This window comes from Syngnathus leptorhynchus, chromosome 16 (genome assembly GCF_054491065.1).
Source record: "Syngnathus leptorhynchus isolate UIUO chromosome 16, UIUO_Slep, whole genome shotgun sequence".
Lineage (NCBI taxonomy): Eukaryota > Metazoa > Chordata > Actinopteri > Syngnathiformes > Syngnathidae > Syngnathus > Syngnathus leptorhynchus.
Genome location: NC_141210.1, coordinates 3,511,986 through 3,535,144, shown reverse-complemented (window position 1 = coordinate 3,535,144; position 23,159 = coordinate 3,511,986). Strand labels below are relative to the sequence as shown.

Genomic DNA, 23,159 nt, shown 5'->3' with positions numbered 1-23,159 from the left:
TCTAGCCTTTCACCACCAGATGGCAGCAGCACAGTGCAAGCAATATTCCATTCTCTAGGTACACGAAGAAGAAAAGTTGTAGTCTACCGTGGAGGGGAAAAAGTCATACAGAAACACACACAAAAAAAAAAAAACTCCCGTAATTGAAGTCACAAGTTGTCATGCACGCGTTGTGTGGCAGACTGACAAGAAGCTCACAATGCTGCCGCTATCGCCGCCTACTACATTTGCGTTTTATTAACGCTACACCACATTTTTGCGTCCTTTTCAAAAGTTTGTTCCGTGGAGTTCGAAGAGGTGAAGTCCATGAAATGTAGCAGCGAAAACCCAGAAGGAGAGACAGAAGTACCATGGCAGACTGGAGGACTTTTAATGTGGTGATTTTGGGCGTGGGATTCTTATTCGTATTCACCGCCTTCACCACCTGTGGCAATATTGAAGTAAGTTTTGAACTTTTTTTTTTTTTTTTTGCTTTGCTTTGACGTTCATCGTTTTAAACATGTTTTATGGAAGAGGGAAATGGCATTTAAATTTCATTTCGACGTATGTTGTGTAGTTTCAATATTTTGTTTAGCAATTTGTGTAATTAAAAGAAAGGCTATTTACCCTAAAACACCACGCCATTTACTTTTTGCTATATTGTTATTACTTTTTGTGTATAATAAATAGTCCTCACTCTATACCTAAAACTTTTCTTTTTTTAAGAAAACGTTTCCTTCCTGAATTACATGTATACGTGTGTCCTTTGTAATAATATTTATGAATAGTTGTACCAAATTGTACGTGCAGAAAAAATGTCACCAAGTAAAAAAGCAAGCAAGCAAGCAAGCAAGCAAGCAAGCAATCAGGGTCATGTGCTTCTCGTGTTCTCAATTTTGCTCACAAGTCCAATGAGTTCTGCTCTACTATAAAGAATTTCACAATGTAATAACATTAGGCTCATTACTTCTCTTCTTCTTTTTAGCAAACGGTGGTGAAAAGTCTGCAGAATGACACTTTCACAGGAAGTGGATACCACAGGTGGCTTAAATAATGAAATACTGTATATTTCACATCAAATGTTGCCCTAATAATCACTGTCAATCATATTTTTTTGCAGTCTGGGCATCATTTATGGAGTCTTCTCGTTGTCAAATTTGGCAGCGCCCGCCGTGGTGTCGGTGGTGGGACCGAAGGTGACCATGTTTGTGAGCGGGCTGCTTTACAGGTACCACATCTGCCTGGCAGGAAGTCGCGTCGAATGACAGCCGATCAATCTGTTGCTGATCGCTGTTGTCGTCTTGCTCATCCAGTGGCTACGTTGCTGTCTTCATCGAGCCGTCCACCTGGTCCTTCTACCTGACGTCCGTGCTGATTGGTGTCGGGGCTGCCGGTAAGATCTCCCCACCTCAGAGTCAAAAATTATTTTTGATAAATCTTTCAAATCTATTTTATAATATAAATCACATCTAAACTATTGTATTGTCAAAGTATCTTGGTCAGGCAAATTTATAATTGTGTAGATGTATTTTCTTTTCAAATCTAGCCCTTATTTGATCAATTAATTAATTAATTTATTTATGTATTTATTTCATTATTAATGCCATTTTTTAAATATCTGGTGAGTTGCTCTTTTTAATGTACTAGTTAAAATAATTCAGGCTAATTTATTAATTTGTTTTTTGTTCAAAACATTGCTCCATTTATTTTATTTTTTTGTAATTTATTATATTTAAATCCAGCTCAATTGAATCATATATATTTTTTTGTAATTGGATTGGTACATGAAATGCACAAGTATTAGGTAAAAACAAACCTCAATGGGGAAAAATGAAGTTTTTTTTTTTTATTCCCTGTCATGGATTACATTTGTGTGGGAAGCTGCAGATGAATTAGACCTCCTCTGCACGTGTCAGAATTTCAAGCAGAAGGCTTAAAAATAAATGTTATAAAAATAGGTGGTTAAAGGGTTGCAGAGCATCAAGCCCACCACAAATATGAATCTTTGGAGAGGAAAAAGGTTTAGTGGGTCATGACGATTCCCCCTGGCAGTGTGCTGGGATTATATGTGTTGTTACCTAACAGCACATAAAAAATAATGTCACACTTGATACAGCCAATTAACTGCTGCTCCCCCCCCCCCCCATCTCCATTCATTTCTCCACTCACATGACGCACACATAGCTTCATTTCTTCTTTTTTTTTGGTTGCTGTTTCAGTGCTATGGACGGCTCAAGGGCAATTCCTGGTGGAGAATTCGGATGCTTCAACCATCAACAGGAACACGGGAATGTTCTGGGCTCTCCTGCAGTGCAGGTACTCACAAGAGAGGGTTAGCAAGTCAAGTTTTTTTTATTTTGCTTTTACACCAAAGATGTCAATGTTTATTCATCCTTTATTTGCAGCATGTTATTTGGCAATTTGTACATTTATCTGGAGTGGAATGGAAGAACAGAAATACCAGGTAAATGTGTCATGCTTGTACTGAAGGATTTCAATAAATTAATAGATAAATGATTTGATAAAGACAGATTGTGTTCAATGACTCTGGCCTTTTGTTTGTTTTTATGGTCAGACGGCAGCAGGAAGACAATCTTCCTTTCATTGCTGGTGGCCTCTATCATGGGGACGTTGTGTTTCCTGGCGCTGAGGAGGACTCGCCTGCTCGAGGAGGAAATGCTCTCCGAGGACGAAGGACAGGCCTTGCTCTCGACACACATGGTGTAAGTAGATTTTATTTATTTTTTTCTCGTAGTACTATTTTCATGTTTATCAGAAACACGCAACAAAAAAATCTGGGGACGTTTTTAGGTACAAGCACAGAGCCAACACAGCCATAGAGGAGGTGAAGGCGGACTTCAGTAAGTTTATCGCCGTGGTTACCTTAAAAAAAAAAGTAACTTAATGTTGCTCATTATTTGATTTTGAAAACTTCAACTTAGAAATACCCACATGAGCAAATGGCCAAAAAAATTTGGATGACCTTGTCCATTAAAAGTGAGCATCATGGATGTTGGTATACCTAATGAAGTGGCTATTCATAGCAATGTGTTTCTCCATAGAGACCATGCTGCAGCTTGTCAAGAGCAGAAACATCCTCCTCTTGAGTCCCTGCATGGCCTACAGCGGTGAGCGCTCCCCATCAGTATGCCAAGCGGCACCTCCATCGGCCTTCTTTTTTAACTTTGTTCTCCCGGTGCAGGCCTGGAGCTGTCCTTCTACAGCGGCGTCTACGGGACGTGCCTGGGAGCCACGGCGCAGTTTGGCCAGGCGGCAAAAGGCCTCATCGGCATCTCGGGCATGGTGCTGGGCGTGGGCGAAATCATAGGTTAGAAAGGCCAGCTGTCTTTTTTTTTTTTTTTTTTTTTTTTTGACGTTCACAGGAAGCAATGTTTTTAATCTGATTGGCCAAAACTTGGCGCAAAACATCTCAGAGATGGACTTTGTGTGTTTTTCCTTGCGCTTGCCAGGGGGAGGATTGTTCGGCTTGGTGTGCAAAAACAATCGCTTTAGACGCACCTCAGTGGTCTTCCTGGGAATGGTGGTGCACTTTGTGGCTTTCTATCTAATCTTTCTCAACATTCCTGACGACGCCCCTGTGGTCTTCGGCACCACCACCACCAAGAGCCCATTTCTCACTCCAAGGTGTGTAAGATGGATGGTTAGAAGCTTGCAAAGGACCACCATGATGAAATACAGTAAAAAAAAACAAAAATTTCTATTCCTACAAAGCTAATTTTGTACAGCAAGAGGAGATTCCAGCAGCTTGGCTCGATACGAGCACAACGAGTAACGGTTGTGCTAATTTGTTTGGTCTTGCAGCATGTCCATCGCCCTGCTGTGCAGCTTTCTGCTGGGCCTGGGAGACAGCTGCTTTAACACGCAGCTCTACAGCATCCTGGGCTGCATCTACGCGGAGCAAAGCACGCCCGCGTTCGCCATCTTTAAATTCGTACAGGTGACTAATCGCACATGCATTAGCGGAGGGGCGTCTTAAAAATCAACAAAGTCATCATTTTACTGAAGCAATATTAAGTTGCTTCTTGACTTCAGTGTTGGATGACAGTATTACATTATGCCCCCTGGTGGGCAAGGTGAGAACCCAGAACAATGAATTGAATTTACAGCATTGAATAATTCTGGATAAACTATTTAATTCATCATATTCTAACAAAGCATGTTCTTACGCAATAGCTCAGTTTTTCTTTTTTTCTTTTTCTACTGTCTTGTCCAGTCGGTTTTTGCAGCCGTGGCGTTCTTCTACTGCGGCAACACGCTGCTCACATGGCAGCTCCTCCTGATGGTGGTGCTGGGCTTCAACGGCACGCTATGCTTCTTTGTGGCTGAGCGCATGCATGAGGCCGACGCCACCTCCACTCAGACCTTGGAGTAACTGGAGAGGAACAAAACAAACGGATACTGCGGACTGTGGAAAGGAAGCGGCTTTAAGGCACTGAAGGTTCTCTCATTTTTTTTATGATACTTTTTCTTTTATCATCATAATCATCATGGTGGCAGCAGGAGACCGCAGGGTCATTTACGTCCAGCGTAAATGGTTTGACGCTGCACCACGATGATGAACGCTCATTAATACTCGTACAACACTCTTAAACAAAATGACTACTGCATCGCTTTAAGCTCAGGTGGAGAATTCCGAAACCTTGATAGGTTATCTTTTTACGACGGGATATGGCACCCCAAAAACTTTTCTGTGGTCGCAATTCATTTCTAACACCGTGGAGTCTTAACTTTTCAAAACACTCACCCTAGATTGCTAACAAGCTAGCATTTGAAAATAAAACTGTTTTATATTGTGCATCTCTATATTCATTTTGATACTAATAAAAGCACTCTTGTGCAGTTTTAGTGAGTTTTTGGTAAAAAAAAAGGCAAATATGAACTGCTTTACATTTGTGTTGCTTTTATTTTTGATACACTCAAATATAAATACACTGAAAAAATGTGTGAATATTTTCTTTTCTGTGATTGATTGGATGTATTTAATATTATTGAAATGACCCTTGCAGGAATGATAGCAGGTGAGATGATGTTGCTGTTGTTTGAATGTTGTTAACTTTATTCAATAGTTAAAACTCAATTATCACCAAACGTTTTACACATTTTTTTATGGATTTGGCCGTGAGTTGGCCAAAAGCTTGTAGGGGCCTACAGGCTTTTGGCCAACATTGTAAAGCCATTGTAGGCCATTGATCAAAACGTGGCAGACAAGAAATGGGGGCAGAATAAGAGAGAAGATGATGATGGTGGTGGGGGGCTTACATTACTTCACTGGTAATTGAGTATTGATCACTTCATAATGGGAGTAAGCAAATTTGTGAGATCTGAAGTCTATTTCGCCACTGAAGAAGCAATCCAGTTTGTGATGTCGAAGTCGCGCTTGAAATTAAGAGCGACGGGACTGCATAAAAGTAGTGGGCATTATCTGAGTTCCTGGTGAGTATTGATCAAATGTTACAAGAATATTTGTATTCTGTATATTAATGAGGAAGAATTGGTCAAATAACAGAATGCTATGGCAAGATTGCAATGCCCTGAATTCACTTCATCCTATTGACAACTGATCAAAATGCTAATATCTAAAAAGTAAATATTAATGACAAGATGTAAACTGGTTGCCGTTTCCGATGAATTAAATTCCAGTGTAGTAACACGAAGCAAGAGAGCAGCCTGATTTTCCCCTCCTGCCCCTTTTTCGCTTTACAGTTTCTAATCATGCTAATAGTTGCGTTGCTGAAGTACAAAAATGAGGCATGAATGTGTGCGCACCCACAGGGGACGCTTCATTTATTCCTCCTCAGCTGTGACCCGCTTTAACCGGCAGCATGTTTAGCCGACGCTCCCTCATTTGCATGCATTATGCAAATAGGAACACCTGAGGATATTTGTCAGATTAAAAGGTTGAGAGCGCAATTAAATGAAACAATCCCTACAAAAAAAACAACAACCCCAAAACAGTTGAAAGTCGAATTAAACCTGGCGTCATTTCATTTGCCGTCGTTTCAGGACCACCAGAAGCTGACAGAGAAACTTTGCTCCAGGGAGCGCACGTAGTGCCAATGTTGCACCGGGATGAAGAGCACGTCTCCGGGCCGCAGCACGCACTCCTGGTATGGAGCCTTGGAGAACTCCGGGAAGCGCTTTGTGTCGGGGTTCTCTACCTCCACCTAGGCCGAAAAAAAAAAAAAAAAAAGGTTAGTGCTGTACAAATCAATCACTGGAACGACTGAGATGATGCCAAGCCCACCTGGCTGGTGTTATGTAAGAGCTGAGACGGGTGCGGGTAAAGTTTGTCCGAGTCTTGGGGCGAGTACAGGCGGATGTATTTGCATCCCACCACCTGACAGGAACAATCAGATGACACAATAGTCATATACTACAACATTTCAGGAAGTCCCCCTTCCAAACGTGACTGCGGGTTACCTGTGCCAGGAAGTTGTGCTGGGGATCCTGGTGGAGGGGCGAGACGGTGCCGGCGGGCCCGAACCAGGCGTTGACGGTCACGTCGTCTTCGTCGTCGTCACCCAAGCAGCAGTAATCAGGCAAGCGAATGTCATCCTTCAACTCTGGTATCTACGACAAAATTATTCGAACATACAACTCAAAAAACAAAAATTTCAAGAGCAATTTTGGCTATCTTTAACAAAAATAAATACAAATATGTTACTGATCATTTTCATTTAGATGCTCCACCTGCTCAAAGAGCTGATGCTGAGCTAGATAGCCGCAGACTGGCGTCGCCCCATCCGGACAGATGTCACTCTATAAAAAAAAAAAAAATAATAATAATTATCTGGAGGTGTGCAGTTTGAGCTTTTTGAATCCACTCACGTGTTTTAAAATATAGCGGTCGATGAATTCGTTGAGCGTCATCAGCGTCTGGGACCACTCCTCGTCCGTGTACCTGGAGCCCACCTCCACGGGGACGGTGCGACACCCTGCCACTGACCTCAAGTATTCTAAACTTTGGCAAAAGACAAGGAGATGTGTGTGTGTGTGTGGGGGGGGTATGACATTCTTCCTTTCAGATCCGTTTACACTTGAGCGCAGTGAAAAGGGAACTGTTTGGGGATGGAAATTGTCCATTAGACATCCTTCACTTTCGGACTCCTGCAGCTTTCCTCTCCACTCGCTGGGCTAAGTACACTTAGCTGCCTGATGAGTGCAAATCAGCTTGATTGCGCGACTGTTTAACGGCACTGAAGGGTCGATAACTGTTGCGCACGGAGGCAGACGCCGGCACTTTTACTCGTTTTGCTTACTTCAAATACGGAGGGTCACTTTTCATCACGGGGAGGGAATTTCTTTTTTTAAAACCTTATTTCATTCCATTTACTATACTCGGGAGGCATGTGCCATGAAAACAAAAACAGAATAAACACGTCAATCGAAACCTCCAAGGGTGCTGGTTGAGGGCGGGCCAGTGATCGATGGTGGCCTCCAAGATGACCGCTTTGGTGGGGACCAGGTAGTTCTTCTTGAAACTCTCCAGAGATGGACATTTGACTCTGGGAATGGCCTGATCTTCTCCAATTGGTGGAACATTTGACAGTGTCAATTTCAGCCTCTGTTGAAATCAAACCACAAGCACTTGTTCAAAGTTGTTGCCCTGAAAGAAAATGTTGCACTTTTCATCCCAGATCATTGACCTTGGCCTCTGTATGCTCTCGCTTCTCCTCAGTTCTGGTGTCTTTCTTGACTTCTTTCTGCAGAATCCGGACCAGAACTTGCAGTCGATCGTCCATGATGGCGGCACCCATGAGCAAACCCATGTCACAGGTGTGGATGGCCTGCAGGAGATCGTGCTCCGAAGGCTCCTCAGTGCACAAAGCGCACACCTTGAAGAGGCACCCGTACGAGTAGACCCGGCGCCACTCCTTGTCCACGTGGCGCCACGTTCCCGTGTTGAGCTTCTCCCACGACACGTCCAAGACGATCTGAGCGTCGAGCAGGAGGCCAGCGGCGGGGGCGCCGCTGTAGAGTTGATGTCTGGATCTTCTCAGCATTTCCACCACGCTCGCCTCCACCTTGCCGCCAAAGTGCAGCGGGAAGTGGTTCTCGTCTGGTGGAAGAACAGCGGAGATCTTGGGCCATAGTGGCGGCGTCATTCAGAAGAGGATCTGGGGAACAGAATTTCAAGGTGAGCATAAGTGCATCCATCTTAAAGTAACAAGAAGATATCCCTATATCCCTTCTTTTTTTTTGCTTGCAACACATTTAATTGCATATCAACAAATTTTAAATCTACTCACATTAAATTACATGTTAAATTGTCTTTGCCCAGCTATAAAACTAGGTATGGATTTTTAATATAATTAAAGGCAGAAATGCAATAAGACGTAATAAGTAATTTATATGCGAGTCAGTAATAGTAAAAGATCATTTAAATCTTACGCACAACTTTCACAGCAAGGCAGCAATTTAGCTATTAAATGTAACTTCAATCGTGACTTCAATTTGACTCTAAAATGTGAATAAAATGTATGGTTACCTTCCAAAACTATCGATCGGTGAAATACGCTGACTACGACATTAAAGGTGAAAGAAAAAATGAATATAATACTCAAAAAACAAAATGTTATTTTAGGAACTATTTGGAGTTAGTAGTGAGATAACTGTTGCAAAACAAATCCTTAAATATCTGGTAAATGCATTTGGAGCGTTCTGTTGACGCGACGCGTGTGCGTCGACATAAATAGTCCGAGTGGAAACGATGACGCCTCGGGAAAACCTTTGTTCCACTATTACAAAACTATCAATTTAATTAAATACAATAATAAGAAATATTTAAATTAAAACAACGTCATTAAATGACATATTTTAAAATGCGTTGGAATGATGTCATTTAATTTAATCAAAAACATTCTTCATTTAACCACAAGGTAATTTATTTGAAAAACACGTTATACATTATAATTTAAACTATGTGAATTAAAGATAAATCATTTTATTATTATTATTATAGAGAGCATTACAGTTATTTGACTATTAATGACTAATATTTTTTACAATTAATGTTATTTCAAACTATAGTGTATACGTTGTATAGTTTATAACCTACATAATTTCAATAGCTGCACGAGACTGATTGATCAAAGGTTTAAAAAAGGGCAAATATTGTTACTTTTATAGCCTCGTTTCCACATGCATGCACAACTGCAATGAATATATTCAAGGTTGTCACAGTGACAGAAATAAGGTAAACTATTTCTCCTTGTTGGCACAAGCTTTTATGTAAATAGCACTTCCCAGAGGGCAGATTGATATGTATAGTATCTCCTCATGCAAAGCTAAAACAATAATTGGATTTGTCTTCACGATACCGCTGTGTTAGTTGAGCTCTTTTTTTTTTTGTATGTCATTGATATATATATTTTTTTGGTATTTTTCCAGCAGGGTGAAAAGTCTGAGCAAACATGATACAAACCCTTCGGAAATGGAAAGCCGCACGACGCCATTATCAAATGTCAAGCGCAATGAAATTCAAATATCCTGGCTGCAGACTGTTCCTCTCTGCATGACGCGAGGAGGGTTTCCCAGATTCACTCAGTATTCTGAAATGGTACGTGCAAACCCTCATAGTCACGAGAGTTATTAAAGAAGCCATCTTTTTAGACCCCCCTGGCAATCAGATGCTGCAAAGCCTGTACACTGGCAGAGCTAGGATTTTTTTTTTTTTTGCCTTGGGGGCAGGGGGAGGGGCATCTGGGGGGGCCAAGGATATCTCTATTAAAATTCCTCAAGAAATGGTGATAAAGACTCAGTGTGTGGTCCCCGTAGGATGCAAATGTGAAAGAAAATTCTCGGAAAAATTGGAAAATACACTAAAGTCAATTATTTGAGCATATTTCAAAGGGGGGGGGGGGGGGGGGGAAATGCCTCCACAGCCCCCTCGCCAATGTGCCAACATTTTCTCCAGCATAAACAAAAGTTGACTAGATTTCAGGCATGCTGAGGCTCCCAGAATAGAATTTGTCATAAGAATGAAAATGAAAACAGCAGCTCTGGCTCTAAAACACCTTGCGGCCACTTGATAACACAAGTCAGTGTTTCAAGATAAGATGCAGTGAGCTGGTCTCAGCTGGTCCAACATGCTCCATTAGTTTCTCTACGTGATGCTGGGAAAATAAACCCCCTGGCAGCCACGCGGATGCTATGTTTGTGTAGCTCTGTCCGTGTATGTGTTGGAGGAGGGGGATGCGCGGGGTTGGGGGCTCGGCGATTTTCTACTCACACGTGTTTGCGCTTGTAAGATGCCGGGAGGGTCAGAGGGCTGCCGCTGTTTGTTCACGACCTTTTGGCAATGTTTACACGGGAGGAGGCCTACACGCTCCTGAGGCGCTCTACATACTGTCGCCGTCAAATGGCAACACTAGTTAAAAGGGGACATCATTTGGTCAATGTACTTTTTATTCGAGCTGAACCATCTTTCAAAATACCGTATTTTCCGGACTATAAGGCGCACCTTCAATGAATGGCCCATTTTAAAACGTTGTCCTTATATAAGGCGCACCGGACTATAAGGTGCACCATTAATGCATCATGTCAGATTTTTAATCCAAATCAAATCATTCTCCATTTTATCTTTTTTATATGCAACAGATTACTTTATAATCACAAAATAATGATCCATCGTCTTTTTGATTCATGATTCATAGTTTTCAGCGTGCCACTTATGATTGATTTCATGACACAATGCTTCGGGCTAATTTAAATTTAGGAATTTGGTCCATATATAAGGCGCACCAGACTATAAGGCGCATTGTCGGCTTTTGAGAAAATTTTAGGTCTTGAGGTGCGCCTTATATTCCGGAAAATACGGTATTTGAATTTATTTTTGCCCCCAAATATTTTTTCTTGCAGTGTAACAAGCATATAAAAATATGATTTCATTGAAACTAATTGACATCAGAAAACTGTCGGTGCAGGCTGTGAGCAAAAGTTGACAAAAAAGTTAGCAAATTATTTCCAGCCTTAAATGAGTTGCTCTGTTTTCCAGTTCCTTTGGGCCAAGTTCAGCTTTTTTCTCTTTTCAATTTACTTTTAATCACTAATGTTATGCCTCCACGAATGAGAATCTTTCCCGGAGCCTGTTTGGACTCTGCGCGGTAAACAATTAATTAGGTTTATATGAAAAATTTTCTCTTTGACCCTCAACAGCAAGAACAACAAAAGAAAACTCACTTTGGTCGCTCAAGGCAGCTTGGACCGTGACAGTGCCCCCCAGGAGGGGGCGGCGGGGGACATTGAGGGGTAAACCGTGGGTGGGATGTAATCAGCACCATTACGCTCCAGGTGCCGCTGAAATAAAAGATGGAAACAAGCCTGCGGTGGTGTTGCCATGGATTAGAATCCAATTAAACACAGTTTAACTCCGCATAAACTGCCAGCCCCTTTGCCTGTTGACTCATGAAATTAATGCATTGTCGCCGCACAAAAGAAATGTTACGACAGGGGGCGCAGCCGGGTGATTGTGCCTAAACAATCGGAGCTGTCAAGAATCGCTAAAGTCTGTTTTTGGGCGCATACGATTTTTTTAAAAGACTTATTAGAAAGAACCGTTTCATGTTTGCAAATAATTGAGCTGAATTGAAATAAACACAAAAATTTGCATTTGGGGATGTTCCATTAAATGTGCTCCAAAACATTGAACTTTAGTTTTTGATTGGCTCAAAAATCAAAACACATCAATTGTAACAGATATGTCTAAAAGTACTTTTTTTAAATGGCAAACTCCCTTTTTGCAGTTTGGATGATGGTGACAGATTGTGCCTGGAATGGATGGATTCACTTTCCATGACCGCCGATGGCAAAAATTGGTTTTTTCCGTAAGAACAACTCGGAATTTAAACAGCACCGTCCAATGTCCACGCTAATACCCCCGCGACCCCATAAGCCGCTTTGCTATTTCCACCCTTGGGCCAATCGACGCACCCATAAAGTGAAGGAGGAGGTGAAGGGCTTGCCACATTTCCTCGGAATTCCCCTTAATGGACATTTCGCTAATACCCTGAAGAGGTAACAAATGAGAGGTGTAAAGTTAAACGTCCTGTGAAATCATCCCATCTCGAAACAAGCTGCCTTTACGGCCTCGGGAGCTTTCTCCGCACACAATTATCTTCCCGGAACTCGCACACACACGGACACACACTTTGCGAGTGACTACAGGTCCGCTCGCGGTGTTTCCTCTTAGTCGGTGGCGGTCGGGGATGGCGTCCCCCTTGGTGACCCCCCCCACCCCCAACCCCTGCCCAGCCCAGCCCAAAGAGACGTACTCGCCAGATTGGCTCACCTCATACTGGTAATCTGTCTGAAGCACTTTGGATCAGATGAAGTCAAGCAGGTGCGCCCCCCACGGAGGGCGTCCAGGTGACACCTGCTACTTCCCCTTTAATTCCAGCGAAAACAGCTGTTTCGCCAGGAGGCCGCTCTCCGCTTGATACCAGTCACATTTCATTAGGAGTGTGGGGCTTTGCTGTAATGGATGCATCAATACTTGGCGAGTAAAAAAAACAAAAAACATTTGGCGAGGAACTGGACCTGCACCCAGTCCACTTTCCATCTGCAAGAAATGGCACGAGGCCAAACAAAATGAGCAGAGAAAAGGTGAAGATAAAAAGCAGTCTTCAACATTGTTACTCCGATCGTGCCGAGCTGCCTGCCGGAGGGCGACTCGCGATAACTTTGATCCTGTGAAGCAAAAAAGAAAAAAAAATAGGTGCACCCAACTGAAAACACTATTTGTGGTCTAGCTCAAGCAGCTCCACAGGGAAACATTTTTTCCCTGAAGAAAAAAAAGATCTCATTGCTCAGCCGAATTTGGTTCTTAAACGCGGTGAGTCATCGCCGCCAAAAGGTTCGTTGAGGTTTCATGCTTTGAACTGGCTGTCAGGACGAGGCTCGACATTTTTCTAAATCTTACCCCCGACGCTTTTGACATCTTAAGAACATTTTAAATGCATTATTAGCCTCTTTGGATTGAATCGCATTTGTGCAATTCCTATGAGAATTTTGCAAGATTTCAAATGAAATCCATCTTTGCTCTGTCAAAGCGCAAAACGGCTTTCACGCTGTGAACTCGCTTATGGGCCATTTTTCTTTTTCCCGATTGTTTTTCTCTTGCTCTTTGCTTCCATAGGCACACACAGGCAAGCGGATGATTGACACCTCCTGATCCACATGCAAATTTGCTCTCACCCTCTACAGCGGAGCCACTTGACATCAATGCCAGGTCAGTCCACGTGTGTGGAGAGAGAAGTTTGTTTACCAGCAGAGTGCAGTGTTGTGGCAGCCAAGAGCTCCTCCGTGGCCACGTTGACAATCTAATGAGATCCAATACACGAGCTGTAGCAAACAATCAGCCTCTATACAGGCTTGATTGACACCGCCAGGGCGCTATTAAATCAACAATTGGATTATGATGGTGCTTGTTGTTTGCATGTAGTATGTCCGTGAGCCTTTTAGAAATAAGGGCAATAACTCCCCCCCCCCCCCCCCCCAAGGCCCCGGGAATTGCCCACTTCCAATTTGGAATCCCTGAAAATGTCCATACTTTTCCAATAGGCACTTAACCTTAACCCAAAGGTCACTAACCTTTAACCCCTAATCCCAACCCTTATAGCATCCCTAAATCCTCATGATCAGGTAAATTTACATCATAAAAACAAACTCGTTTCGGTTTTCCAACTGTAGATGAAGTCGTTTAGTGACCGCGCCAGGAATGTTATAGCCGCCTTGTTCTTTGTTAGTCTGACCTTGGCACACTTCAAATTGGGTCGGCGTCGGCTTGCTTTGCGCGTCAACTTGAATTCCAAAGGCTTCGTTTTTGCGGGTCAAATGCGTCCCCCGAGAGGCGAGCGGTGCCCACTCGATTGAGGTCGGTCCATTTTAGCAGCACCTCTGACCCGACGCAAACAAATGGCGCCGTAAATAAGTCTGGAGAGAGAGAGAGAGAGAGAGCGAGAGAGAGAGAGAGAGAGAGGCCCCTGATCTTTTCTTTTTTTTTTTTTCCCTCCCCCCCTTCCATCTTTCTGAGTATGCAGAGGCGCGCCAACAGGTAATGACACGGTATCGATCGGGAAAGCTGAGGAGCTGATTGATGATGTCGCCCTCGTGGCCGACGTGCAGTAATGAGTTGGCTTCTCATTGGCTCGCCCGCTCCATCCCGCACATGTCACTTTGACGCTCGGCACAGTAGAAAGTCATTTCCGTCACCTTGTGTCGTCGTTCTTCAGAACCTGAGGAACGCACCTGGAATGAGGTCTTTAACACCCCCCTGCCCAAAATCGGTGCAGGAGGAAGCACACTTTCCTTCTCTTTCCTCTGCAGCCGACACTTTTTTTAATTTTTTTTTTATCTTGGCTTTTGCTCGGCGTCAGCAAGCTCTGGCGAGTCTCGCCACTCCGAAAAAGCAAAGAACAAAACCAAAACAAAACTGGATACACGGTTTCCTTGGAAACTGCAGGTTTGCTTGAACACGTGCACTATTCGCTTCCATTGACGTCTATAGACGTCTTTTGTACTGGCATGGCAGTGAATGATTTAAGATGACGTATTTCATTCGTATGATTTTGTACGGAAAGCATCCTAGTTTGCGTACACGGTACATATTCTCCGATCATTTCTCTAATCAGCCGTCAAGCGAACGCCCGAAAGGTAAATTAAGGATGAGCACGACTGCTCGGCGCTATTGATTTAGCCTCAACTAGTTTCCCCGTCTCGCTACTTTTGTCCCTCCATCATCATCTTCAATCCATAGCCAACGTTTCAGTCATCCCACAGACGTCATCCCGGCTCCCTGTCCGACATATTTCAGCCTTCCCCTTCATTTATAATCCTCAGCACAACACCAACACATTTCATTTCTCCCAGACGATGACACACTGGGGCGTGATCTGTGTGATGGAGACATTTCCCGCTCCGACTCAGGGTCCCCACCCGCCTCCATTACGGCACCGCCATACATCTCGCCGGCACCCGGGCCCCGCCGATGCACGGAGGGCCCGGGCGACCGAGGGGAGGGGGGTCATCCACACCCGACACTGCATCATTTGTGGCAAGCTATCAACAGCATCCTTACCTTTTTTTTAATACCGATATAGAGGGAAAGGGAAGATGGAGGGGGGGGGGGTGATGGCTCCCCCCCCACCTTAGAACAAAAGACACCGCAGAGACGACTCTCGAAGAGGCACATGAATCATCGCTGACAAGGCTCCTCCCGCCGCGATGTAGCCATGAATAATCCACCTCGGCTGAGGCCTTGATCAATTAGTCAATCTCTCAAGTGCTCCTCTCAATTAACAAGGTGATTCCCGGAGCTCCCGACTCGGCCAGCCGTACTTGTCTCTGCCAATTTAGGCTCCAGTCCAAGCATAGCTCCTCGACTGCCCGGAGATTCACGGGCCGGAAATACGGTTTAGGAACAATTGCTTCCGATTGATTTTCTTTGAAGATGACCTTTCCCTAAGCCCCCTTTAGTTACTGTCACTCTGTCCGTCGACCTTGCCGAGCCAACGATCATCATCCGGGGCTTTCGGGGGGGAAAATATTTCCACAATCCTGGAAAGCAAAGACATTAAGGCCATCAAGGATGATGGAAAACAAGCAAATGAAATTTAAAAGTAGCACAAATGGGCCTTTTGGGTATCACCATCCATTGTGGCGATCTGGATTTAATCTACTAGACTCCAAGTTTGTCGGTTTAAAGGGAACGCCCATTGGCCTTCGGCACTCTGGGTCCTCTCCAGCGGCGCGTCACGTGTCCGTTGGGGGACTGCCGTGCTGTAATTGGAGCAATCCGTTGGCTTCAACCACCCCCCCCCCCCTCCCCCCGGGTGCCGCAGAAGGCTGACAAGATTTCCCGGGTTCTTGCTCGCTCGAGAAGCTCCCGAATGTTTTCTGTCGCACCGTGACGAACCCTTGACATTTGGACTGCCGCAAACCGCCGCACGGCCGCCGTCACTCTCCAACGCTCGGCCCATCCCGGTTTCCCGAGGGCGAATGTTGATGGTTTTTGAAGACAGTGAATAGAACGCTGTTTTTTTTTCCCCTTCTTTTTCATTGATGGCAAAAATTCTCTGTCCACACCAATGGAAAGAAAACAAAAACTAAAAACTCCCAATCGGGCTGGTGATTAAAGCATCAACAATTAATCCCAAATTTATTCTATCTGCAGAACCGAGATGCGGGCCGGAAAAAAGCAGCATTTTCCGAATGCGCCAAGCCCGAGATGGAGCTTTCTCAAAGGTTCATCTCTGAATTATTAAACACGCAAACTTTACTCATGAATCTTTCAAAGCCAATCGGACCGTAACTGACAGGGGAAATAATAACGAGGCGCTGGTGGATCAACTTTGTGCATTTTAAACAATCCGCGGCTGCCTTAAATCATCTACTTTCTTACCAGAGTAACAAAGTACCTTTATTTAGTTACTTCTCACGCCTACCTTTTTTTTTCTCCCCCACAACCGTGCTCAGACTAGACCAATCAAAGGTTGAAAAGGAGCTGGAGTTCAATTAAATGGCGCTAATGCAAAAGTGGGCCGAGATTCTGTTGCGGTGTCGACAAATGGCCGTCCGGTAATTAGCTTCTTTGCTGCCGCTTTTTAATTGAATTAAGCAAACAAATCCTCCATTAGCAATTGGTACGAGGCAAGTGGAGCTAATTGCAACCAAGTAGCTGGCCATCACCGTCGTGCTGCGATGCTGATAAGAGCATGAGCTCACCTCGCGTTCCCGCGATCAGACGACTTGACACCAGGCTCGGCGGGACGCCGTTTGGGTGATTGCGCAAGTTTACCTTTTAAGTGGCCAGACGGCAGGTGTCATCACGGGCCTCTTGCGGTTTCCCCAAAGATTGACAACATTGAGATGTTACCTCAGGAAATGGAATTAATACAGATTGGATTTTGTCCTAGCTAGCGTGCATTGACCGCAAAAGTTTCGCTAACTGTCCCAAGCATGTAGTATTGCAGCATGTAGTGAATTTCCTTTTTTTTTTTCCGTACAGTGTGAAACAAACTGAAACGGACCGAACCAAACCTTTATCCTCACTGACAAGAACAACAAAGCGGCGCACAGCATAAAGGTCACTAAGTTTTTATTCCCGATGAAACAATAACTAGTGCAGAAAGCGCGCATTTGCGAACGCTCCGCTGGATGTTTTTCACCAATAATCACACTCACAAAGTCACAAAGTTTATTTTTAAAATAATAGCTAGAGAGGCTGAAAAAGTTGCCAAGATGGCAACAGTGACTAGCCGCTCGCTTCATCGCAACACCTTGCCTCATCCCCTGGTCGTCATGGTGACGAAAGCTCGACTAAGTTGCCCCGAGAAAAATAACACATATCATTTAATACAAAATAATCTTTGTCTGACACAAATTGCTTTTGTAAGTGCACAGGCACGACTTTGAATATCTCTCATAACCTTTCAAACCCATAAAAAGAAATCCCTGTTATAATTCCGCAGTAGTAAAAGATGAAATTCGATGTATAATCTTTCGGCAAAGTTGCATCACCCTGGGAGGGTCGTGAAGAGTTTAGGCAGTCTTGTATCAAGTACATGAAAGCGATACGCCAACGTGTTTTAACAGAAAATACCTATGGTGGAATTTAGTGCGGTGGCGCCGCTAACCAGTAGAGGGCGCCAGCAATGGATATCGGAACACAAACGGTGCCACACATGTAGACAAACAATCCTCACAAGCTTACATATATTCTTTATTGTATGTCGCTTAGTTGTAAAACTCTTCTTTTGTCTGTATGACTGTTATAAAGCTTAAAGTTTCATAAATCTAAATAAGAGAGTATAATAACAAAGTATTTTAACCCCATTTCATGACAAGACTGAGTTTAGGCCGTAGTCAGTGAGAGTGCTTTTTTTTTTGCATTTGTATTTTCTATTAAACTTTTCAGCTCCCTGCTTTGTTTCATCGCGAGCGGCTGCCGTGGCGTCGCCTTGCTGTCACCCGTGTTTTGAGGTTTGCTGGCTGACTTGTTTGCCGTGCGCTTTCTTTTTCATTCTCTTCAGGTTGTCTTGTCGCCGCTGCGGCTTGTGTGTGTAGTCGTCCGGCCCTCCCCTGTCAAGACGCTTTATGCAAGATTAGGGCCGGGTAAATAAAAGCCGACCTGTCTCCACAAGGCTTTTCCGCCAGGAGCATCCCATGCCGGCGCACAATTCATCTGTAAAGTGAGTGTGGAAGTAGAATAATAATGAAAGCTCTGGAAAAAAAAAATACATGCTTAAGATCTTGCTAATAAAGGAATATTGTGGTCTAGAAAAAAAATATTTAATCAAGAAAAAAATTGGGATAAAAGGATATTTTTTTTATGTTTAGAAAAAAAAAAGTCATGTTGTAAATTAAATTAATGGTATGGAATTGAATCGTTACAAAAGGATGTCATATCACGATAATTTCGTTTTGATAACATTCCAAGATTACACGCACATTGTCGTAGTGCCGGAAAAATCTTTTGATGCTACAAAAAGTAAAACAAAACTAAAGTCAATATAACGTCATATGCATGTAACTCATTGTAGGACTTGAAAGTGGACCGTTTCCCTTCGCATGAATAAATCAGTCCGACAAATGGCGAACAGCGCTTTAATGACGTCGCCTCATCTTTGAGTGCCTTTGTCGCATTTCCAAACGTCACATTTGCGCTTTTCTCCGAGCCCTTAATGGAGCTCCGTGAATCAACTCCAAGTATGTCTTTTTGCCTGCAGTGGAGTGTCAAAGCGAGTGTGATCAGAAAATGATGGGCCCACAAACTTTTACTGGCGCCAGAAGTCTAATTCTCACAGATCCTCTGCTGTCATTTTAAGCGGCCGTTGTGTCATCATTACCGGCTTAATCGAGCTTATTGCGTCCCGTTCTAAGTGTCCACGCCGCCTTGTGGGCTCGTTGGTGCCCGTGGTGTTGACGCTGTTTAAAACTCATTTCATTTATTTCTTAGCAGCTTTAGAAAAAAAAAACACGCAAAGAAAACAAGTGCCGATGCCGCTTTTTGACAACGGGTGTTATTTACAGGTCGTGAAGCCGCCGTGACGAATAACAAGCGGCTACCATCTTGGCAACTTGAGCTCGCATTAGCCGGTAATGAACATTAGTGTCACGGAGAGGGTCAACGAGCCGAGAGCTCCCGACGTTTGGTCGCCTCGCCCCTGAAAAACACTCGCCTGCTTGTTCGCCGGCTGCAGTCAAAGTGAGTGAATGTCAGTTTTATGACAAGCGGGGGAAACGGCATCCATTACGTGCAACTGCTCAGATGAAGCACTCGTGACACAGCGAGACGCAGGACTAAACTTTTTCTCCACAACACTTGACAGTAGATACAGGCTTTTAATAATAATAGTCCAACGGGTAGAGGTCAAAGGTCATCCACGTTACAGCCATCAAATTTAATCCACGAGTAATCGATAATTAAATTAATCAACTCTTTTTTTTTCTTTTTTTTTTTAACTTTAGAATTCTCCAAATCTTGACGTTAATGGTAGTTTGTATCACGAAACAATCACGAAATTAGGGGAAATGGTTTTGTAATAGATTTTCACGCAATATAGAATTGTATTGACTGAATAATCAATAGCATAATCAATTCTAAAAATATTGAGAGTGACAGCCCTAATCCACGTAAAAAAAAAATAAAAAAAATTTGCTAGCTTGTTTTCAAAATCCACTTGCTGCGGTAGTTGTGAATTTTCTCTATAGGGTTTGCCATTTTCGGTTAGCGGATATTTGTTGGACAAAATGACATGGTTGTACTGTTGTACAACAATAACAGTAGTTATTTCATGTATCCTTTAAAAAAAAAGAAAAAATGTCATGAGATGGAGTTGCTTTTGTCAGCTAGCGAGGAGTCCTGTATCAATAATTGACTTTTTCTTTGTATGTGGCAGTAGCACAGAGCAATGTCGCGTGAACTCTTGACAGAAGTGTGAAAAGAGTCTGGTTGTAGTCTAAGAGCAGGAACAAACGGCGGCGTTTCTGCCATGTCACGTCGGCTTCTCTCACCGAGCGCTCCAAACAATGCATTATTTATGTGAGCGAGATGGTGTTGTTGATATTTTATTCTACTTCTTCTCACTGTGCGGGGAGCGACGACTTTATTTACAAACGCTCGAGGGAAGCGCATCCTCGCTTTACCTTGGGACATTGCACAAAGAGCGAAGGTGTGCAGCGAGAAGTCTAACGCTTGATTTTTTTTTTTTGCCTGGTGGCCATTTGCCATAATTGCCTACCTCTCTGCCCCGGCTTCTCTGCTCATTAAATGCTAATTACAATTCAGCATAGTGATTTTTTTTTTTGTCGCCCTTATGAAGGCTGCGATATCAATAAAAAGAGAGGCGGCGGATATCTACATTTAAATGTTTTCATTCAATAATTCAATATGTATTCATAAAAAAACGCTTCCACCTGTCGCCACCGGATAGCGTAACATTGATATTTTTAGAAAATATATATTACTATATCATATATATATAATATACCATATATATGTATAGATATTTTTTTTCTGCCTGGCTTCCCTGCTTCTGATTGGGGCTCGTTCTCTAGTGTAAATTCCACAGCAGAAATCTGCTTTACATTGCATAAAAAATGCCCATTTTTAACATTGAATTGGCTCTCCAAGTCTCCCGGGAGGACTTTCAATAAGCCTGCAGCTTCCAAGTGGAATTCCCGCAGGAAGCCGAGCTGTCACCGGAACTCTTGTTAGACAAAACTTTTTGGATAAGAAGCGAAGAAATACAACTGTGACGAGGAGGCGGTTGGACAAGTTTGGGGACTACGTAAAAAAAAAAAAAACATACCACATAAGCACTCCTGCTAAGTCTCACTTCTCAAACGCTTCTACTCGTTAGACTGCCGACAATTTGTCAACAAGTCCTTAAAAAGTCCATTTGACATGAAATCAACACTTGTCTGTTAGCTTTAATCCAAACTTTATTTTGTCTAGTGTGACCACACTTTAATATTTTGAGCTAATATTCCACAAACGTCCGTTTCTCACACCTCCATCTTGTCTGCGCGGGTGTAAAACAAAAGGCCCATTCAACGTGGCAGCCTGGCAACAGAAGCCTGAGCACGGAACGGCCGGACGGCCGAGCCCGTCGCCACGACGCCGTACAAATTTCACGCCGTGCCACTGTTGCGAAACCGTGTCGAACCTTATCGACACGGATTCACACAGTCAGCTTGAGCTGCTGGATAATGAACAGCGCGACCCTTGGAGGGATTTCCGTAGATTCCGATTGCCTCTTCAATATCATCCCCAAGGCGTGTTTTCCGGAATGATCCCACACATATCGACGACGTTAAGTCATCCAAACGCCACCAGAAGATCACCGTCATTTTTATAATTCATTTTCTAAGCTCCATTGCATTGAAATTTCCTAAGGGGGAGCAGATGACATCATTTAATGGCCAATTCAGCATCATGACTTCAATAACAACAACATGCTGCTGAGTTATTATTCGAAAATGTATTGACACGATTTAAGCTAATTCCCCCCCTCCCCCCTCCCCATCTGGCCATGTTTCAATTAAAAGGTTTCAATAGAACAGCATAATTATATTTCCCAGTAGTTTTGTCCCACGGACTGACAATTCCGTCATTTTTGTCGTCGACTCTTCTTCGTGCCGGTGAAGACGTGAGCGCAAATCCAATCGGCTTTCGTGATGGTCATTTTGATTAATGACGAGCTACAGATTAAATTCTTAGTAATTAAAGCCGCTTGGTAATTATCCAGCGACATTATTCGACAGACGCCGCTGTCGGGTGTGGAGAAAAGCGGGAGTTAATTTCAGATTTATTTCCTTATTGATTAATTAACAGAATCCTATTAACGAGGTTCTGTTCATTTACAATTAAGCGAATCCCATTATCAATTCCCCCATCCACTTTACTTCACGTCCAAAGGCGGGAAAGCGATTTCACCTTGTTGATGGCGACGCTCTTTCGCTCTGTGCTACTGCGCTCAGGACAAATTGAGGGATGGGGTGGGGGGGGGGGAAGAAAAAAAATTAATAGCGCAGTCATTAATTTGCCATCTCCAGAAAAGGGCATCAGTGATCTGTGAAATCACTTTGTTCGTTTGAGGTGGTTGCACTTTCTTTTCATTTACGTCTCATAATGACTCGGATGATGTGAATCTGCTCGTCTCTTCCCGGGCATCTGCGGGATGTCGGACGGCGACATTATCCGTTTAATTCGGCTCACGACAAAAAAAACAACAAAAAAAAAAAGACTAAACAGCGTTGACTTTGAAAGCAATGAGTCCGAGAGCAAAGCAGAGCAGCAAGGGCGCTTCTTCCGCTGAGCGACTCCTGGTTTTGTTTGCTCCGGTCCATGAAATAATCTGTCAATGAGATAGGAAACGTTGAAGCGCTCCCATCGATTCAATTTTTTATTTTATTTTTTTTATTGTCAGTGTTCAGTTCTGCTCAGGCGGCTTTTATGGCACCGCGGGAAGTCTCGATGCGGCCATCTATTGTTTCTCAGCTTCTGCTCCTGTGTGGGTTGCCAAAGATGCGTGCTAACTATTCTTTCGCTGAAGCTTTCTGCTTGGGTGATTGCAACTTTTGAAGTTTCACACATGCAAATTATGTAATGTCGTTTTTTTTTTTTTGTCAGGACAACAAACTAACCAGTACTCGGACAATACAATGCCATAATAAATCTAATTTAAAGTATGAACTCAACTATTGTACTGCATTGTTGGGACACCAAGATAACATATGGTTCCTTTTCCAATCCAGTATGCTATCAAGCTTTAAGGAACCATCTAGGAGAAACCTTCAAGATTATCTTGCCAATGAGAAAAAGATTCCTCCACAAAAGGTAGGATGACTTTTGTTTTGAGAGTTGGTCTGAAAACATTGCAAAGTAGGTGGTCCAATTATAAACTAATTCAGCTGCCATTGGCGGAGCTAGGGGGGGGGGCACAAGGGCAGTATACACCTTCACATGTTGTACTTGAACCACCTCCAGACAATTGATTTTGGGTTTTCTTTTAAATTTACTTTAGATTTTTTTTTCCAAGTTTCCCCGCCCTCCTTAGAGAACATATAATCAATGTTTATCAGCATTTTTTGAAGAATTTGGGGGGTTTGTAAAGACCAAAAAAGGTTTGTTTTGCAAGACTTCCTGAGACTCAGCA

At 43.3% G+C, this 23,159-nt stretch overlaps 2 protein-coding genes across 7 annotated transcripts; one reads left to right on the top strand and one right to left on the bottom strand.

The window, feature by feature from the left end:
- Positions 1 to 82: 82 nt before the first annotated feature.
- Positions 83 to 22,824, top strand: LOC147044153 (UNC93-like protein MFSD11). 5 transcript variants are annotated; one of them, XR_015068535.1, is made up of 19 exons: positions 83 to 440; positions 965 to 1,020; positions 1,100 to 1,207; positions 1,293 to 1,372; positions 2,199 to 2,295; positions 2,385 to 2,443; positions 2,555 to 2,702; positions 2,791 to 2,840; positions 3,042 to 3,107; positions 3,182 to 3,307; positions 3,450 to 3,624; positions 3,802 to 3,937; positions 4,214 to 4,438; positions 6,004 to 6,539; positions 7,710 to 8,137; positions 9,391 to 9,559; positions 13,136 to 13,228; positions 18,030 to 18,188; positions 22,759 to 22,824. XR_015068535.1 is itself a non-coding variant. In XM_085934429.1 (13 exons), the coding sequence occupies exons 1-13, from the start codon at positions 351 to 353 to the stop codon at positions 4,370 to 4,372; spliced, it is 1,350 nt and encodes a 449-aa protein (XP_085790555.1). In that variant the 5' UTR covers positions 83 to 350; the 3' UTR covers positions 4,373 to 7,662. The 5 variants fall into 5 exon arrangements, 1 of the variants encoding a protein (XP_085790555.1); XR_015068533.1 differs by having other exon boundaries at positions 4,214 to 6,191; positions 6,388 to 6,539; XR_015068534.1 differs by having other exon boundaries at positions 4,214 to 6,539; positions 9,394 to 9,559.
- On the bottom strand, positions 4,134 to 8,707 carry kdm8 (lysine (K)-specific demethylase 8). 2 transcript variants are annotated; one of them, XM_085934431.1, is made up of 9 exons: positions 8,489 to 8,707; positions 7,647 to 8,117; positions 7,392 to 7,564; positions 6,829 to 6,961; positions 6,691 to 6,759; positions 6,421 to 6,570; positions 6,245 to 6,337; positions 5,974 to 6,164; positions 4,134 to 4,372 (listed from the first exon to the last, which is right to left on the bottom strand). In XM_085934431.1, exons 2-8 carry the CDS (start codon positions 8,103 to 8,105, stop codon positions 6,000 to 6,002), a joined length of 1,242 nt encoding a protein of 413 aa, XP_085790557.1. In that variant the 5' UTR covers positions 8,106 to 8,117; positions 8,489 to 8,707; the 3' UTR covers positions 4,134 to 4,372; positions 5,974 to 5,999. The 2 variants fall into 2 exon arrangements, with proteins under 2 accessions (XP_085790557.1, XP_085790556.1); XM_085934430.1 differs by lacking the exon at positions 4,134 to 4,372 and having other exon boundaries at positions 4,727 to 6,164.
- Positions 22,825 to 23,159: the final 335 nt, after the last annotated feature.

What these genes read in the sequence shown, in the direction of transcription:
- LOC147044153 (XM_085934429.1), top strand. Translation starts at nt 351, where the DNA reads ATGGCAGACTGGAGGACTTTTAATGTGGTGATTTTGGGCGTGGGATTC. An exon ending in CCACCTGTGGCAATATTGAA is followed by an intron (nt 441 to 964) that starts GTAAGTTTTGAA and finishes TCTTCTTTTTAG; the next exon opens with CAAACGGTGGTGAAAAGTCT. An exon ending in TGGGCTCTCCTGCAGTGCAG is followed by an intron (nt 2,296 to 2,384) that starts GTACTCACAAGA and finishes CTTTATTTGCAG; the next exon opens with CATGTTATTTGGCAATTTGT.
- kdm8 (XM_085934431.1), bottom strand. Translation starts at nt 8,105, where the DNA reads ATGACGCCGCCACTATGGCCCAAGATCTCCGCTGTTCTTCCACCAGAC. An exon ending in CTCAACCAGCACCCTTGGAG is followed by an intron (nt 6,962 to 7,391) that starts GTTTCGATTGAC and finishes CTTTTGCCAAAG; the next exon opens with TTTAGAATACTTGAGGTCAG. An exon ending in ACCGCTATATTTTAAAACAC is followed by an intron (nt 6,760 to 6,828) that starts GTGAGTGGATTC and finishes TTTTTTTTATAG; the next exon opens with AGTGACATCTGTCCGGATGG.